Raw genomic sequence first — 18,947 nt, 5'->3', positions numbered from 1 at the left:
CCTCATTAAAATATCACTGGCTTGGAATGCAGACCAAGTCCTGGCTTCTAGGGGTAGCGATAGGGCCTGAGCCTGAAGCACACAGTGCTCCTGCGCCCTTGCGATCTCCACATTCAGCTCACTGGGAGGCTGCAGGTTTCTGAAGGAGGCTCCTGCATTGTTCTTGTGATTGGACATCCCCACTCTCGCGTGCTGGGATGAGGGGATGGAGTGGAGAGGAAACAGGAAGGAAGTCATACAGTGTGCATGTCTCCACAGATGACCTCAGGCGAGCATTTAGAGAAAGGCTTTGCATCCTCTCTGGGAGATGATATATCTTCCCCACCACAGGTAGGAGACAGAGCCCTGGGCTTGCAGACTTACAGTCACCTCTGTCCACATGTCTTTGGACTGGGTGGTTTACAGTCTCAGTGTCCTCATCTGGAAGATGGAGATTTGACTAGTCGGCTTTCTGTTGCTATTATGAAACCCCCAAGTCTGGATTCTTTACAGATAAAGACTAGTGATTTACTGAGATCAAACTTTTCGGAGGTCAAGATTAAGCAGCCCCATCGATTCGGCCATTGGTTGAGAAGTGTGTGTGTGTGTGTGTGTGTGTGTGTGTGTGTGTGTGTGTGTAGGAGATCAGGTGAAAGGCAGGAAGCCAGAAAAAAAGAAAACTTAAGGGGTTAGACTTGCTCTTCTAGAACCAAGTTCTCTAACCACTTGCTCTGGAGGGAGGCCCTCAGGGTCCTAGGTAGAACCTCGTTAATCCCTTCCCGGGGCAGTGCACCTGGTCACCTAGCTCCCTTGTGTGAGACTCCATCACCTCACCACCGCCACGCTGGGGGACCACCGCGGAGGAGGCGCAGGCACCTTTGGGGCCCATTCAAGTCCCATCATAACGCAGCACAGTAGTCCCTGGGCGCCTGCATCCCCCAGGCCTTTGAATGATAAGAGCTCAGGACACAGGAAGTGTGGGGCTTGGCCATGACTTGCCTTAGCAGAAGGGGCTAGCCCTGAACCTAAAGTGTTGGACAGACACCGAGTTTTCTGTTAAAAATATACCTATAAATGACTCTGGGCGCCTGTAATCCAAGCTACTCAGAGAGCTGAGATCTGAGGATTGAAGTTAGAAGCCATCCCAGGCAGAGTAGTTAGTCTATGAGATCATTCTCATCTCCGATTTAACCACCAAAAAAGCCAGAAATAAGCCAGGTGCCAGTGGCTCACACCTGTAATCCTAGCTACTCAGGGGGCTGAGATCCGAGGATCGAGGTTCAAAGCCAGCCCGCACAGGAAAGTAGTCTGTGAGACTCTTATCTCCAATGAGCCAGCAGAAAACCAGAAGTGGCACTGTGGCTCAAGTGGTAGAGCCGTAGCCTTGAGCTGAAGAGCTGAGGGACAGCGTCCAGGCCAGGGGTAGAAGCCCCATGACCACCACTAACAATGACAAAAGCCAGAAATGGAGCTATGGCTGAAGGAGTAGAATGCTAGCTTTGAGCACAAAAGCTCAGGGACAGTACCCAGGTCCTGATTAAACCCCAGGACCTGCGCACACAAAACACACACACACACACACACACACACACACCTACAGTTAACAACTTTTCCTCAGACAGCTCTAGCAGGGGTAGAGACATGGGAAATGTGTCTGATGTCCCCAGTGGCCCCTTAGAAAAGGAAAGACACATCAATAACGTTGGCCATTGGCTCTCCACTCCGTACAATTGCCTTCCCTTCTTTCTCTCCCCGTGTCCCTTTCCAGAGCTCTTCAGGGACTTGAAGCAAGATATGAAAGCACTGTGACTGTTGGAGAACCCAAGCTCAGAGAGGTTGTGTGACTTATATTAAGTCACACAGTCGGTAGGCTCTGTGCAGAATGCCAGGGTCCTGAGCCTGGGGCTTCCCCTCAGTCTTGCCTCCAATGGAAAGCTCACAGAGCCAGGAGCCAAATGTTCCAAAGATTTCCTGGGCTCTAGCACCTTCTAACTTGGTGTTAAACAGCTAATAAGGTAGCTGTTTAGAACAGACAGCCACCTTGGGCAGCTTTTATTTTAGCAGCTCTGAGATTATAGATATGGTACGAATAGTGTGTGTGTGTGTGTGTGTGTGTGTGTGTGTGTGTGTGTGTGTGTGTGTGTGGTAGTGGCGGCTGAACTCTAGGATTCACACAAGACAGAAGTTTTGTCTGCCACTCAAGGTTATTGGAGGAGCAAGGGCGCTGTGCCACTGGTATGCTGTCAGCCCTGGTATGCATGCCTGGCGCTCCTCCCCGCTCCCACTGCAAGGCCATTGCTCCTCCGGCCCTGCTCCTCGGATAACCTGATTACATGGGAGAGGGGTCTGTAATTTGCATCTTCCAGATAAAATACGTCTACTTAACAGGAGCTCCCTGAGAATCTTGATTTCTTTTTCTTCCTTCTAACATTTTGTTATGAAGAATTTCAAAACTACAGAAAATTCGAAAGAATTCTGGAATGTGCACCTACGTGGTAAATCATTCAGTGAACACTTTGGTTTATTTGCTTGGCCAAATAGACATCATTTTTCCATGGAAGGAGCAATCCTCGTGTTATGGTTTCTAGGGGGCTGGAAGAGGGGAGTTTGGGGGACAGAGAATTAAGGCCACAGTCCCTGGACTGCTATGAGAAAACCGCTTTCTATCACCATTCTTGATGCGAGGATGAGACTCACCCCTTGTATTGAGGGAACCACAGAATCCAACCAACAGATAGTGGTGGGTTTTGGGTTTTTTTTTTTTTGGCAAACCTGAGTTTGAATTCAGGGCCGTGGCTTGCTCAACAAGGGCTCTACAACTTGCGTCACACCTCTAGCCCCCTGTTTTGCTCTCATTTATTTATTTTCCAGACAGAGTGTTGCTTTTGGACCATGATTCTCCTACCTCTGCCTCCCATGTATCTGGGGTGATAGGCGTGGACCACTACACCTGGCTCTAATAAGTGAAAATTTTACAATGAAAACCAAAGAAAGCTAACTGTGATACAACGATTTTCTAGTAGTGATGATTCTGGTGACATGTTAGATCACATGGTTAGCGTCCTTCCTGGGGAGCTGTGCTGAGTAAGTGATGTGCCGTAGAAGCAGGGCAGGCAGAAAGGCTTAGAACATTTTTCTATCCAAAATCTAGGTGCAGCCCCTTCAGGACGCAGTCAGGAGTGATAGCAGAAAGGCTAAGTTAAGATCCATTCAGGCCTTCCTTAGATGGGTGGGCGGCACACCTAGGTTCAAGGGCTGCTCCGGTCACCTTTTATTTTAGCTTTGGCCGAGGCTTCAGTTTTTTGGCCAAGGCATTCCATTTCCGCATGCCTCAGTTTCCCCAATAGGAAATAGGGATAACATAGTGTCAGCTAGCTCTCTGTTGCTGTCACAAATGCTGGGGATAATCAGTTTAGGAAGAAGAAAGGTGCATTTGGATCATTTGGAGGCTTCGGCCCGTGGTCAGTTGTTTGCATTGCTGGTGTTCAGAGCTTGTGTTTTAGAGGTAGAAGGATGGAGGCCCAGTCCCACATGCCATCTCCTCGATGCACCCCAGTCCTTCCAATGTCTCTCTACTTAGTTTCCATTTTGGGCTCACAGTCTCATTGTTATCACAAAAACCTTCTAGTCTCCTTCTAGAATTCTTAGTCAACTTCAAATTAACCATAGTAATGAATAGTGAAAGGCAGAGATAGTCCAAATGATCATTTAGACCGGGCTGTGCCACACATCCTGGGACTATTGTGTGTGTGTGTGTGTGTGTGTGTGTGTGTGTGTGTGGTTATTGATTTGCCATCTCCATTATGGTCTGTGTCGTCTGAAAGCCCCTGACGATGACACCTTCCCTGGGGTGCCAAGGTCTCCAGAAATAAGCTCAGTTCTTAGGCCCCAGCAGCGTGGAATTCTCACCACCAATAATCCATGAGCTGAGATGCCAACACAGGCATCCCGTCTGAATCCTGAAGCGAAGGAGAACCATGGTGGCACATGGTCCCAAAGAAAAAAATGCCACAGTGGTGCCTCTCTGTCACTCCAATCACTTCTTTCTCGATTCCCTGTCTTCCAAATAGATGCTCTAGTGGCGCTCTCGTCTATGCCCCTCACACACATTCCGTTTCTGTAGCCGTGTGTCGCGGGGCTGGCAGGCGGTGTGCAGGTGGGGCTCACCTCCCGTGTTTCCACGCAGAGCGCTGAGGGTCCGCAAGAAGATGTCCGGGGAGAAGATGCCTGTGAAGATGATCGGGGACATTCTGAGCGCGCAGCTACCCCACATGCAGCCCTACATCCGCTTCTGCAGCTGCCAGCTCAACGGGGCGGCGCTGATCCAGCAGAAGACCGATGAGGCCCCGGACTTTAAGGAGTTCGTCAAAGTAAGCAACCCCAGCTGCAGGGAGACCCTTCCTCCCGTCCTCCGGAGTGCCCATCTTCAGGGTTTGTAGAGAGCCTAATAGAAATTAGCCAACAGCCGGGGGCTGGTGGCTCACACCTGGAATCCTATTTACTCGGGAGGTTGAGATCGAAGGATTGTGGTTCGAAACCAGTCTTGGCAAGAAAGACTGTGAGACTGTGGCTCAAGTGGTAGAGTGCTAACCTTAAGCCAGAAAGCTCAGGACAGCACCAAGGTCCTGAGTTCAAGCCCCAGGACCAGCGCACGCGCACGTGCGCGCGCGCGCGCACACACACACACACACACACACAGAGCAAACAGAGACTAAAACCTTGGCTAAGCAAGAAGGGGCAGACACTAGCTGGACAGTGTAGCTGTCACCAAATGGTGCACATGGAGATGACGAGGCCGGTCCCAAGCTTAGATGCTTTCTTTTTCTTTTTCTTTTTGCCAGTCCTGGGTTTGAACTCAGGGCCAGGGCATTGTCCCTGGGCTTCTTTTGCTCTAGGCTGGCATTCTACCACTAAACCACATTCCCAGCCCCAAGCCTGGATGCTTTGAAGCAGTTTCTGTTTAGAAGGTTTGGGAGGCGTGTCTAAGTCTTTGCCTCCTCTGATTGGGCCCAGAAGGGCTCCAGACTCTCCTTCTAGCGAGCCTCAGCATCTTCTGTTCTTTCTTGGTGCCCATTCCCAATGCCCAGGCTTCCCTGCGGCCCCCTCCATCTTTCCCTATGGGTTCTGCCTGCCCAGGGGAAAACCTTGGCCCGAGCTCTGGGAAGGTCAAGCCAGTCTGCATAGGGTGCCGCATACACTGCCTCTCAGCTAGCCAGGTCTGCAGAGCCACGTGTCCACCAGGGGACCTTTGGTGGAGGTAGTGACATGACTGCTGCAGGGTCTCTGTCCTGGCCACATCCCAGATCTCCCAGGGAGAAGAAAACAGAAAGAGAGTAAAACAACTTCCATTGACTAGCAAACTGATAATGCTAACCGGTCTCTGCACCCCAGGCATTCGGAGGGCTGACCATTGTCACCTCCCCAAGAATAGTATTTGTTCAGTCATCTCTATGAGGTATAAGCGTGGCTTCATCTTGGCCAGAATCTATTTGTCTCAGTATTAAATGCTGAGACCTCCTAGCCAAATCTGAGATCATTCAAGTGGAAGAAAGATGGCTAAGGGCTGGGAATGTGGCTCAGTGGTAGAGTGCTTACCTAGCATGCATGAAGCCTCAGCATTTGATTCCTCAGTACCACATAAACAGAAAAGGCTGACAGTGGTGCTGTGGGTCAAGTGGTAGAGTACTAGCCTTGAGCAAAAGAAGCCCAGGGGCAGTGCCCAGGCCCTCAGTTCAAGCCTCAGAACTGGCAAAAAAAGATGGCTAAGAAGTAAGACAAGGGTGATTGAAGATGAAGGGTGGACGCTGGGCTGCAGTCTGTCAAAGGCCCAGTTCCTGGATGCAGGCAGGATGCCATCATCAGCAGATGCACTTGAACTTCAGGGAAATGCTGACACCAACCCAGGACAAGGAGCTGGGTGTCTCTCCCCTCCTGCTCTTCTTCACCTCCCTTGACGCACCCGGCAGGAGTCTGGCGTGCCTTTGCCTCCTGTGAGGTGCTCCTGGAAGATCTGATGTCCATGGAGGGACATCAGGCCCAGATGCTTGCAGACCTGGCCTAGGTCAGATGGCAGGGCTCCGGGGGAGAGAAGCTGCCTGTGTCTAAGGCATTAAATCCAACCTGAGCCTTTGAGAGAGAAATCACAGCCCCTGTGACTCACAGCCCTCCTCTTGGGAGGAAAAGGGCTTTTATCCACTAGAGGGACTGACAGAGTTGGCAACAAGTGTTGGAAGGAAAGAGGGCAGGGGGGGGGGGGAGGGATAGAGATGAGCTGAAGGCTGAAACTGGAGGCTTGGCCTTCAAGTCTCAGCTCCACCTCTTCCTTCCCTGCAGGGGGGTCTGGGGGCCTGGACAGGTTCTACCCATCACTAGACAAAGAGGATCAACCTTGAGGAGAATTTTGTCATTGATTGCCTTGTCTGGTGATTCCCTGGGAGGGGATAAAGTTTTTATTTTTAGACATCTGGAAGAAATACTCTCTGGAAAGCCAGAATCTCTGCTCAGTAAGGAGCAGTGTGTACTGCCGGGGGCGCAGTGAGTCTGACCTTCCAGCTGTGGGCTCCTCCCCTATTGTCCAGATGAATGGGGCAATGGACGGGGAAATCCTAAGTGAGTGCTGATGTTATTGACTTTGGATTTTGCAGATTTTTTCCACTAAAAGTACATTTAAATAAATCTCTTATTTCAGAGATTGGCAATGGACCCTCGGTGTAAAGGAATGCCACTGTCTAGCTTTATACTGAAGCCCATGCAGAGGGTAACAAGGTACCCACTGATCATTAAAAACGTAAGTACTTTCCATACCTTTGTGAGCAGAGAACGCTTCTCGGTGCCAAAAGGGTCCCAGCCAGCACACCTGGTAACTTTTGCATAAAAATCATGTCCTGGCAAGCTGCTAGAACCATCTGTTTAGTAACTCAGGAAAAATCCCAAAACGGTTTAGCATGAAAAGAACTAACAGTGCTTCCTCTAGATATGCAACCAAGTGGCTGCTAGGGCAGAAAATGAGAGCTCAGTGCTTGATGCCTTTTCCAATACAGGCACAGAGCTCTGATCTTCCTACCTCCTGTCTGATGGGCCATTGAGAGAGAGTCCACTTGCTGCAATACCCAAAGGGAAGGAAACAGAATTTCTGTGTCCGGGGCTGTGAAATGAACAGAGAGAACTGTGCATCCCCTGAGCCTATATGACACCATTGCAGGAGTAGAGTGGTTGGGGAGGGGCTTAGATCTGATTCCTTTTAAAGGAGAAGGGTATTTAGAAACCCAGATCTGAGCGTCGGTGTGAGCTCACCACTATTGGAATGGCATCGCCTTCTGGCTTTTCAGTGGCAGTGCTGGGAAATACATGTATGCACGTTCAGGTACATTTATGCACCTATGCATATGTACACACATGCATTTCTGTTTGTTTCTAGGCCAATTTAACGATTTTTATTCATACCTATGACTCCACACTAATATTTCTGATTTGAATCCAATACTGGAATGTATTCTCATCTTCCACTTTCCAGCTATATACTGTAAGGAGTTTGGCTGTCCCTCTCCTCAGTGCTGGGTCTATCTTTTCCCAGGAGAATCTCCTTTCTCTACAGACCATCCCCGCAGCCCGGCCCACCTCCAGCCCACAGGACAGCCAGGCCTTGGGCTCAGTGTGACAGCTCATTTTGGATGCTTCTTTCAGTCTACTATTTCTCATCCCAACTCCACAGTTGGTATTTAATTCACTCAATATTTATCTTGTTTAGTTGCAAACAAATACGAAACAAGATTTTAAGGTTAATTTTCTAGATCTAACTGAGGAGGAAAAAAAAAGAATTGAGAGGCCTTCCTATTAAACAAGCAAACAAAGAAATACAGTCGGGTGGCATGGCTTAATACAAAGTCCTAAGTTCAAATCCCAGTACTGCTTGCTCCCCATCAAGAAAAGAAAAGGACAAAAAAAATCCAGTCATTAATTAAAACAATAACAACAACAAGCTGGGCACCGGTGGCTCATGCCTGTAATCCTAGCTATTCAGGAGACTGAGATCTGAAGATTGTGGTTCAAAGCCAGCAAAGGTAGGAAAGTCCATGAGACTCTTATCTCCAGAAAACTGGAAGTGGCGCTGTGGCTCAAGAGGTAGAATGCTCACCTTCAGCTGAAGAGCTCAGGGATAGTGCCCAGGCCCAGAGTTCAATCCCCATGACCGACAACCCCCCCCCCCCCCGCATCACCACACCACACACACACACACACCACACACACACATACACACAGACACACAGACACACAGACACATACAAACCAGAAAAAATATATTATAGTTGTCTTCTAAGCATCTAGGAGAAAGAACTGAAAGCTTGCCAAATGCTTTGAAAGAGAATTGGAAAGGTACGGAGTGACAAGAAATGTTTGAAAAACCGAAATGACTAAGACTAAATATTTGATAACAGTGAGAGGAAACGGAAACTCAGAACCTTTATGCAACCAACCCAGATTGTGGCTAGAAATGTGTGTGTGTGTGTGTGTGTAGCAGTTATGGGACTTGAGCTCAGGGCCTAGGCACTGAGCTTTTACCACTTGAGACATGGCTCCACTTCCAGGTTTTTATTTTTTTCTTTGTAGATTCTGTAGAGTCTCACAGACTTCCCTGCTGACGCTGGCTTTGAACCGTGATCCTCAGATCTCAGCCTCCTGAGGAGCTAGGATAACAGTGTGAGCCACTAGCATCCAGCTTGTGGCTAGAACTTTAAGCCAAGAGATATAGCTCAATAGCTAGGATTCTTTTTATTTTCTTCACTTACAAAAATAAATTTTAGGCTGGGAAGGTGGTTCAGTGGTAGAGTGCTTGCCTTGCATGCATGAGGCCCTGGGTTCGATTCCTCAGCATCACATAAGCAGAAAAAGCTGGAAGTGGTGCTGTGGCTCAAGTGGTAGAGCGCTAGCCTTGAGCTGAAGAGCTGAGGGACAGCGCCCAGTTCAGGCCCCACAACCGGCAAAAAAAAAAAAAAAATTTAAAAAAAAATAATAAATTTTAGGGCTGGGAAGGCGGCTCAGTGGTAGAGTGCTTGCCTCACATGCATGAGGCCCTAGGTTTGATTCCTCAGCACCACATAAACAGAAAAAGCCAGAAGTGGTGCTGTGGCTCAAGTGATAGAGTGCTAGCACTGAGCTGAAGAGCTGAGGGACAGCACCCAGGCCAGAGTTCAGGCCCATGACTGACAAAAATAAATGAATAAATAAATAAAGATTGCAATATCCTTGGAGTTTTCAAAATACAGTCAATTACATATCACAAATACATGTACAAATCATTTCTAAGAATGAAGTAAATAAACCTATTTTTTTTCCTGAGACAAGTCCCTTTATTTAAAAAAATGCAAATTTAAATAAATCCATTTCCATCCATTTGTAGGTGGCTATTTTTTAGCAAAATGAGGGCCTTTGAATTAATTCTATAAATTCCAAGTGAATCAAAATAATCTTTATATTCAGTGATCAAACATTTTTCAAAGGCCAAATTAAAAATATTCTACTTTGCATTATTTTAAGATCACTGCTGTGAATGAATAGACATCACCATGACAACTGCTCAATATGTGGGATAAACTGTATAGAAGATATTGCATAGACATATAAGCACATTATAGAAATATGTGTAGGAATGTGCACAGAGATAATACAGTGGGTGGTAGATAACATATACGATGGATAATGCATAGAAATATACAATCCCCAATTTATGATCATTTTTAGTTTTAACTTTAAGAGTCAAATACAAAGGAGCTTTATTTGATAAACGTACAATTTCTTATGCACTGTCTGGCACAGAAGAACTAGCATTCTGTTTTTTTTTGTTTTTGTTTTTGGTGAGTCGTGGGGTCTGAACTCTGGGCCTGCGCACTGTCCCTCAGTTCTTCAGCTCAAGGCTAGCGCTCTATCACTTGAGCCATAGTGCCACTTCTGGATTTTTCTGCTTATGTGGTGCTGAGGAACGAACCCAAGGCCTCATGCATGCAAGGCAAGCGGTCTACCACTGAGCCACCTTCCCAGCCCTAGAAATGGCATTCTTAATCATTAGCTTAGAAGGGTCTACCCAGAAAAACATAAATTTCCAGCAGGGTGCTGGTGGCTCATGCCTGTAATCTTAGCTACTCTGAGGCTAGGATCTGAGGATTGTGGTTCAAAGCCAGCCCAGGCAGGAAAGTCCATGAAATTAACCACCAAAAAGCCAGAAATGGAGCTCCGTGTGGCTTAAGTGATAGAGTGCTATCCTTGAACAAAAGAAGCTCAGAGATAGCATCCAGGCCCTGATTTCAAATCCCAGAACCAACACAGAAAGAAAAGAAAGAAAGAAAAGCATACTCGCACCCCAAGGCACCCATCTGCTACGGTTCCAGACGCACGTGCTGGCAGCTGGGCCAGGGCTCTGGGCTGAGGGTTTTTGTGTTTGTGTGTTTGTGTGTCTGAGTTCTTTTTTTCCTTTGTGAAGATCATCGAAGAGAAATTATGTAGTCCCCTTGGGCTTCCTGACCCTGTATCTCCCTAGATTGTGGGAGTCTGTATGTGTGGACAGGTCACATCGTTTGCCCTGTGGCTACTCCAAGGTACAGGGCCTGGCTGAGGCCTGAGCATTCATTACTTATGAATAGGAAACTTGGCTCCCAATGAGCCTGTGAAGAGGAGGTATTCTGGGCAAGGCCATTTACTGGAGACATAAAGGAGTGGCGATCACACACCACATCCGTCCCATGCCCCACGGTGAGTGCACAGAGGCATGGTGGCTCAGGTGTGCGCCATTCAGAAGATCTGTGCCCCATCTCTGCAGTACCCTGCCCTGGGTCCTCCAAAGATCCCAGGCCCACCCTTGTGTGCAGACGGACAGAGAGGGCATCCAAGAGCGCCTTAACAAGGGGATCATTTTCTTCTGTGCAGATTCTGGAAAACACGCCTGAAAACCACCCTGACCACAGCCACTTGAAGCACGCCCTGGAGAAAGCCGAGGAGCTGTGCTCCCAGGTCAATGAGGGGGTGCGTGAGAAGGAGAACTCTGACCGGCTGGAGTGGATCCAAGCCCACGTGCAGTGTGAAGGCCTGTCCGAGGTAACTGCCTGCAGCGTGGGACCCAGTCCTCCCCCGGCCCAGCCTCCACAGCGGGCCTGAAACAGAACAAGGAAAACCAAGAGCCACGTTCTTCTCCGTATCCCTCATGCGCTCTCCAGTGGCTTCTCATCTGTGGTTTAGTTCATCCATGGCACTTTTCTTTTTTTTCCCGTCCTATAATTTCCCATTGCTAGCAGTTCTATTTATTTTCTGCAATCTGTTGGGTTTTGTGTGTGTGTGTGTGTGTGTGTGTGTGTGTGTGTGTGTGTGTGTCTTGTTCTTTACAGATGTTCATCATGCTTCTCGTTTATTCCTTAACAGATTTTAAACATTTTTATGTTCCAAATATGATAGATCTAGCACCCAGTTGCAGGTCTTTTTTAAATTAAATTTTTATTGTTTTCAAAGGTTGCACAAAGGAGTTAGCATTCAATAAACCAGGTTATAAGTACAAGGCATCTTTTTTTAAAATAGAAAATTCCATTTATTTATTTATGTCAATCATGGGGCCTGAACTCTGGGCCTGGGCGCTGTCCCTCAGCTCTTCAGCTCAAGGCTAGCGCTCTACCACTTGAGCCTCAGCACCACTTCCAGTTTTTTCTGCTTACATGGTGCTAAGGAATCGAACCCAGGACTTCATGCATGCAAGGCAAGCACTGTACCACTGAGCCACCTTCCCAGCCCAGTACAAGGCATCATGATCAACCTAATTCTCCCCCTTCCTCCCTCACCCTGCCATTTCTCTCAGTTTTCTTAGTTTCATAGGATAAGTACCACATATTAGGACTGAATTCTTCTCTCCCTCTTACTCTTCTGTTTGTTCTTTTTTCTATCTCTTGTTCATCATGCCTTATTTTTTCTTTACTGATTGTGAGTTGCAAAATTTTGCCAGGCAAGGAATCAAACCCAGGGCTAGGCAAGCAAGCACTGTATCCCCAGCACCATAGTATGATGTTTGGATGCGCACTCAGTGTTTCTCACAACTTTATCTGTGGATATGCCAATTGTGTGAGTTGCAGTTGTGAATTTGTGTGGCAGCTGCCTGGAGGTCCAAAAAGCACAGACACGGGCGCATGTGTGCATGCATACGTGTGCGTGCACACCACTCATTAGGACTGTCCCTGATACCCAGGGACAGAGCATCACGTGCATCCTCCCCACCCTGTATTTCGTGTTCCTCTTTTAAGCTGCAAAGACAGCCATTACTATGTGCAGAGGCCATCACTAACGGTCTCTCCCGGCTGCTGCTTCATCCCTACCCACCCGCCGTGCGTGCGGCAAAGGTGTGAGAGCAGCCCTGTGATCACCTGCAGCCAGGTGATGGCTGCAGGCTCCTATGTGGGACCAGGAACCTATTTGGATTGATTGTCCCACTTGGTCCCTCACTCATTCATAATGGAGCATCTACCCCATGCCCTTGATCAATTCTAAACAACAAGCACATCAAAGCAAAGAAGGTACGCCTCTTATACTCTAAGGGTTTATGTCCTTAGAGGGAGCTGAGGGTGAACTCATGTCGACAACAGAATGTAAGGAATGATGAGGTGGAGCTCGGTGACAGGGAGAGGGGCCAGTCATGAAAATGTCCAGGAGGCATTGGGCAGGGGGACATTTGCCTGCCCTGGGAAGCTGAAGATCGCCCCCCTCTGTCATGAGCCCCAGGACGGGCATTAGGACTGAAGAGCAGCATGACTTGCACAGGGCACTGGGAGAAGTGTAGAGGGACACTAAGCCATCCTCCTGTAGGGAAGGACCAAGCAAGGCCTGCGTGTCCATCAAAGGGACGCAGCCTTAGTCCTGGCTTCAGTGGATTCAGTACCTGATTCTGTCAGGCAAATAGGCTGAGGTGGTGGTATGAACTTTAGAAAGGGGTCTTCCCTGCATCTAACTGCTTCAGCCCGGGGCTCAGTGACCTGAGTCTTGTTCATCTTAAGATGTTAAGAATAGAATAACATTCTCCCCAAGTGTTTCACTGGCATTGATAAGCCGTCCTTGGAGCCAGATTATTGTCCTTCTTGTTGATTGTCCTTTTCTAGCTATTGCACCTCAGTGCATTGTTGCCATGATGGTGTCCACGGCGATGGGAAAGGAACACGTTGGCTTCTGGTTTCTGTCTCGGGACCACACTGTAGGCCGTGTGGCATCCAGAGCTGAGTGCACACCAGTGATTTCAGATAAATGTGGTCTCTAGCATCCTCAAGTGAAGACAGAGTAATGTAAAGATGGCTCCTGGGTCCTAGTCAGTGACTGTAAACTCTCGTATGAGTACAGGACATCCTCTTTAAGGACATTGGAACCAGTGACACTTGCCTTTTCTGGACTGATTGTCCCCAGGAGACTTGAACTCTTTCTTGGAAAGCAGGAAGGTAGATCTCCAGGATAAAACTCCAGGTTTCCTGTTAGGAGTTTAAGGGATGAACTCTCTTCGTTAAAGGTTCCTTTTGGGCTCTCTCAGAGCCTCAGTGGGGACGGTCAGAAGCTGTTCTTCCTCCTCAAACCTTAGTGTGGGACAAACTGGCCCCTCCCCTTATCACATGAAGGCCTAGAGTCCCTGAGTCACCACTGAGTTTGTCTCCCACGTTGAAAGTAGCAGGTGGCTTCCAGGATCTCTTGGGGGAAATGTGCGTGGTGAACTCCATTGCCCTTCCGAGAGGTTGGAAAGATGAGTAGTTCTGGAGAGAAACTTGGTCAAGAAGGCTGGCAGATGAGGTATGGCACAGATGTATGAACAGGTGGAGACCATGAAGCTGCAGCATCTCTCTGCCTGGTGCACAGCTAGAGCCTTGCCTTCTTCCATCTCTCCCCCTGCTGTCACAAAAGGGGAACTTTATGAAGTCCTCTCACCTGAGCTCAGCCCCTTCGAAGCCCAGGGGCATGAAGATTCTGCTTTCTAGAAGCACTGTCCGAGCCCATGCAGGGCCTTCTTGTTGCAGCTGGTCCACACCATTCCAAAGTTTCGCCTCTCACTGGGCAGATAGTCATCAACATGGGAGGTGATAGGGATTCTCTTCCTGCTGTCCATTTAGCCAGTAAGCAAAAGAGAGAAACAGGCCCTTCTACACCTTTAGAATCCATCCAATCCCTAGTCAAAAGCCTCAGGAATTAGAACCAAGACACATTCTGATGCAAATCCCAGAGCTGTGGCCTTTGTCTTTGGACTTCTTGGCTCCAAAAGATACTACCTGAAGTGTTCAAAGCTATCCTTGATTTGTGTGCAGATCGGCTGACCTTAGATTCTGATGGAGCCTAGGCTTTCAGCTGCAAAGAGACCAAAGTGAAAACCATGACCTTTCTTCATCCTGTCTTCTTTGGGTTTCTTTTCCTTTCTCAGCAACTGGTGTTCAATTCAGTGACCAATTGCTTGGGGCCACGCAAGTTTCTGCACAGTGGGAAGCTCTACAAGGCCAAGAGCAACAAGGAGCTGTATGGTTTCCTTTTCAACGACTTCCTTCTCCTGACCCAAATCACAAAGCCTTTGGGCTCTTCTGGCACCGACAAAGTCTTCAGCCCTAAATCTAACCTGCAGTATAAGATGTACAAAACAGTAAGTTCCGCCAGAGATGGCAAAGCAGGGGGCTGTGTCTGGGGAGGAAGGAACGTTGGCCCAAAAGGAGAGCCAGGGCTTTAGCAGGCTTTGAGGCCGTAGTGTGGAGGACGGAGGCAAGATGGATGTGTGAGGATTCAGAGTCACCGAAATCTGCGTCTCCATGAACAAAAGATTTATCACGGCCAAGTAAGGTGGTGTCCCTTCCACGGGTGAGAGACAGACCCCACGCCACAGGAACTCATGGTCCTGTGTGCGGAGGATGCAGGCAAGGAGAGATAAACATCACAGGCCCAGTACCCACAGGCAGCTTCCACACTGTCCTTGGAACACGTGTGCCTCTCTTCACCACCCAAGCCCACCAGAACAGTCGATGTGGGGAAGACTTCCCTAAGCCGTGCATCTGGTCCGTCCGTACCTCATGGCTGTGTTCGCGTCTCTGTGTCACGGGCTAGTGTTTTTCTAAATTTGTCTGTGCATGGAGGGTATGTTTTTATGGAAGAATTTTCCCAGAGGCAGCTGCACTATATTTGAGGGGAAAGCAGTGTTTTTATGTAGACTGTTACTAGACACGTTGTCTGAGAATCCCCGGACAGAATTACTTGGATGTGAAGGTATTTGCCATTTAGTGTATATGGTGGGAAAAAGGGACCGATTAGGTCTTATTTTGAAAGGACTTTAAAAAATACCTGCAGGCTGGGCACCACGACTTAGGCCAGAGTAGCCTTCAGACACACAGGAACTAGAGAACAGGAGGACCGTGGTTTGCCTGGGCAAAAAGCACATGAGACCTCAGTGCAATGAAAATGCCAAGTGTGGTGGCAGCATTGCAGCTACATGAGAAGTGTAATAGGAGGATCACTATCCAGTTCACCTGCCCCCCCCAAAAAAAACCTAAACTAAATAGAAAGTAATGAACTGTCTGCCTAAGAAATGCAAGGTCCTAGTTCACATGAATGTGTGCATAATCTATTAAAAGTTAGTATCAACAGAAAATCCTTATTCTGGCTTAGTTTTTTTATTTGTTTTCATTTTTGCAGTAGTGGTGATTGAATTCAAGGCCTCACACTAGACAAGCACTCTGCCGCTTTAGTCACGTCCCCCATCCTTTGACTTTTAGTTTGTTTTTCAGATTAAGTTCTCACTCTGAGTGGCTCGGGCAGGCTTCAGATCTCTGTCCCTCTGCCTCCTGAGTAGCTGGGAATTATAGTTGTAAGCTACCATACCCAGGTGTCTTGTCTGAGTATACTTTAACTGGGGAACACACAAGCCTTTAATCTGGCTTACTGAGCCACACCCATAAACATGTGTGAACACACACACACACACACACACACACTCACCTGCAGCTTCATTACATGCACACACACAAACATAACCTTGGAGCGTACCAAATCTGCAGTCCCTCTGCCTTGTTTTTTAATGCCTCTGCATTATTGCTTTGCAGCCTATTTTCTTAAATGAAGTTCTAGTAAAATTGCCCACTGACCCTTCCGGAGACGAACCCATCTTCCACATTTCCCACATCGACCGAGTGTATACCCTCCGAGCAGAGAGCATAAACGAACGGTAAGCCCTGCATGGCCGCGTGGCCGCAGGTCCGGCATCCTCCGGAGGTGAAGCCTTGCCCAGCCTCTGGTGGAGGGTGGGGAGCGCATCGTCTGTTTTTCTAGAACCTCTCAGAAGCTGGATACGTGACATGGATGTCTCAAAATAAAATGGTTTGAAACAAATTTTGCTTGAGAATTTTTTTAAAGGAAACATTCAGCCCCCCTCCCCTCTCCCCCCACCCCCGAGACTAAACAGAATATCCCAGATCTCTTCAGGTCCTCCTGGGTGGCAGACACTCAGAGGAGAGTGACCTGGAGATTCACAGGTCCACTCATACTGGAGCCCCATCGCCCCTACTCCCTCCCTTCCTCCCTTCCCCCCCCGCCCCCCGTCCGGGACAGGCAATCTCTGATTCTCAGGCTGTGGGGGACTTTTGCTTCAAGACTCTGTCCTTGGAGCCAAACGAAATAGATCATTTTCTGAAGGGTGAGCTTGACACAAGGCCAGCAACCTTCTCCTGGGCATTTGTGCCAAGCAAGGGATTTGGCTAAAGTTACCGGGCATATGGTTCTCAGAAAGAGTGAAGGGGAAAAAAAAATGCTACACGGAAAGAGCTTCCCATAAGCAGACTTCAGGCTTTCATGTGAATTGCTCCCCAGTCTGGGACATGGCTTTTCTTCTTCCCTGGGGTGGTGAGGGGAGGGGTGCTTGGACAAAGATACTTTTCGCTAAGGGAAGGCGAGGAACTAGCTCCTGCAAGGTGACATTTATCCCAGACTTTCCTCCACAAGGATGCAGATGCTGCGGGCAGGCGTCGAGTCCAGCCTAAGAATACCTCTTAGGTCTTTCTTACTAATTATTAGCATCACAAAATCAAGCTTGAGCCTTTGTCATTAAAATTAAATGAACAAAGGAAACAGGGTCTTAGAAACAGAATTTGAACAGACCTCAAGCTTTTTTTCTTTCTTTCTTTCTTTTTTTGTCCTGATTCAATTTGGCAACCTTTTGTCTTTTCCTGTCCAAGGACTGCCTGGGTGCAGAAAATCAAAGCTGCCTCTGAGCTCTACATAGAGACTGAGAAAAAGAAGCGAGAGAAGGCATACCTGGGTAATGTATTGCCTGCCGACCGGGACCAGCATCCTGCCGCTGGGTGGGGTTGGGGGAAGCAGGGAAGGTAGCAAGACTGGATGGATGGAAGGATAGATGGAAGACTGGATGGAAGTGGGATCAGTGAGATGGATGGATGGATGGATGGAAGTGGGATGGAAGGATGGATGGATGGAAGATGGATGGATGGATGGATGGATGGAAGATGGATGGATGGATGGAAGTGGGATGGATAGGTGGATGGAAGGATGGATGGATGGATGGATGGAAGATGGATGGATGGATGGATGGAAGGATGGATGGATGGATGGAAGATGGATGGATGGATGGAAGTGGAATGGATAGGTGGATGGAAGGATGGATGGATGGATGGATAGGTGGATGGATGGAAGGATGGATGGATGGATGGAAGATGGAAGGATGGATGGAAGATGGATGGATGTTTGGAAGGATGGATGGAAGATGGATGGAAGTAGGATCAGCAGAGGAGAGAAGAGATCAAGAGGGAGGAGAGGCATTTTTCAGTGTGGGAAGGTGTGTACAATGGGTCATGAGGCACACTGGGAAGGGAAAGTCATCGCACGCTACAATGAAGCACTTTCTGTTGCTTTTTTCTGTCATCATAGTCCGTTCCCAAAGAGCAACAGGAATCGGAAGGCTGATGGTGAACGTTGTGGAAGGCATCGAGTTGAAGCCTTGCCGATCGCATGGTAAGGACCGCGACTCCACCTGTGCTGGAAGACTGTCCTCCATTCCCCATGTTTCCCGACACCTGTACATCAAATGCTATCTTTTTCTTATTTTAATCTGACATTTCCTTCTAGAATTGGTCTTTTCAGCAATTGTTCAAATGCCAGAGTTTTACTTTAATTAATTAATTTATTTATCCAGTCCTGGGGCTTGAACTCAGGGCCTGGCCACTATCCCCTGAGCCTCTCTGTGCTCGAGGCCAGCACATTATCACTTGAGCCACAGCGCCACTTTCGGCTTTTTCTGAGTATGTGGTACCAAGGAGTCAAAACTAGGCCTTCATGCATGCTAGGCAAGCACTCTCCCACTAAGCCACATTCCCCGCCTATTTTATTTGTGAAATAATAATAATAAAAAACCCCTGAGACTGCTTTTACAGTAGGGAGGATATACCAGAAGGCTGGTGTGAGTGACAGGAAGGACCTGGCTTAGACACTCACTCATCTATTTGTTAGTTCTTTAAACATGGTCATTGTGAGTGTTCTCACCCAGCCTAAGGTCGAGGTTCTAGCTAAACAACACAGCCTGGCTCCCCCATTTCTAGTGTGGCGGTGGTACTGGGATCCCCCTGCGTTGTCCTTCCTGCCTGGCCACAGCTTCTGTTCTCCCCAGGAAAGAGCAACCCGTACTGCGAGGTGACCATGGGCTCCCAATGCCACATCACCAAGACCATCCAGGACACTCTGAACCCCAAGTGGAATTCCAACTGCCAGTTCTTCATTAGAGACCTGGAGCAGGAAGTCCTCTGTATCACCGTGTTTGAGAGGGACCAGTTCTCACCGGATGGTCAGTAGGAAGTGCCCCTGGAGCACTTTCTCTCCTCTATTACTCCTCTTATAATGGAGTCTTCCCTTCCCTTCCCTTCCCTTCCCTTTCCTTTCCTTCACTTCCTTTCCCTCCCCTTCCCCTCACTTCCTTTCCCTTCCCCTCC

The 18,947-nt window shown here is 48.3% G+C and overlaps 1 protein-coding gene across 1 annotated transcript in view; it reads left to right on the top strand.

The window, feature by feature from the left end:
* Window positions 1-18,947, top strand: part of Itsn1 (intersectin 1 (SH3 domain protein)) — a 195,520-nt gene that overhangs the window by 174,219 nt on the left and 2,354 nt on the right. Inside the window, exons 32-39 of the mRNA XM_013027430.1 lie at window positions 4,166-4,349; window positions 6,668-6,766; window positions 10,897-11,064; window positions 14,396-14,608; window positions 16,056-16,177; window positions 17,184-17,266; window positions 17,893-17,976; window positions 18,629-18,802. Of these exons, the coding sequence (XP_012882884.1) occupies window positions 4,166-4,349; window positions 6,668-6,766; window positions 10,897-11,064; window positions 14,396-14,608; window positions 16,056-16,177; window positions 17,184-17,266; window positions 17,893-17,976; window positions 18,629-18,802 (1,127 nt within the window). The remainder of the gene's footprint in view (window positions 1-4,165; window positions 4,350-6,667; window positions 6,767-10,896; window positions 11,065-14,395; window positions 14,609-16,055; window positions 16,178-17,183; window positions 17,267-17,892; window positions 17,977-18,628; window positions 18,803-18,947) is intronic.

The sequence above is a fragment of the Dipodomys ordii genome, unplaced genomic scaffold (genome assembly GCF_000151885.1).
Source record: "Dipodomys ordii isolate 6190 unplaced genomic scaffold, Dord_2.0 Scaffold104, whole genome shotgun sequence".
NCBI classification, from domain to species: Eukaryota; Metazoa; Chordata; class Mammalia; order Rodentia; family Heteromyidae; genus Dipodomys; species Dipodomys ordii.
The sequence above is the reverse complement of the archived record's forward strand: the minus strand, read 5'-3'. Positions and strand labels throughout refer to the sequence as shown.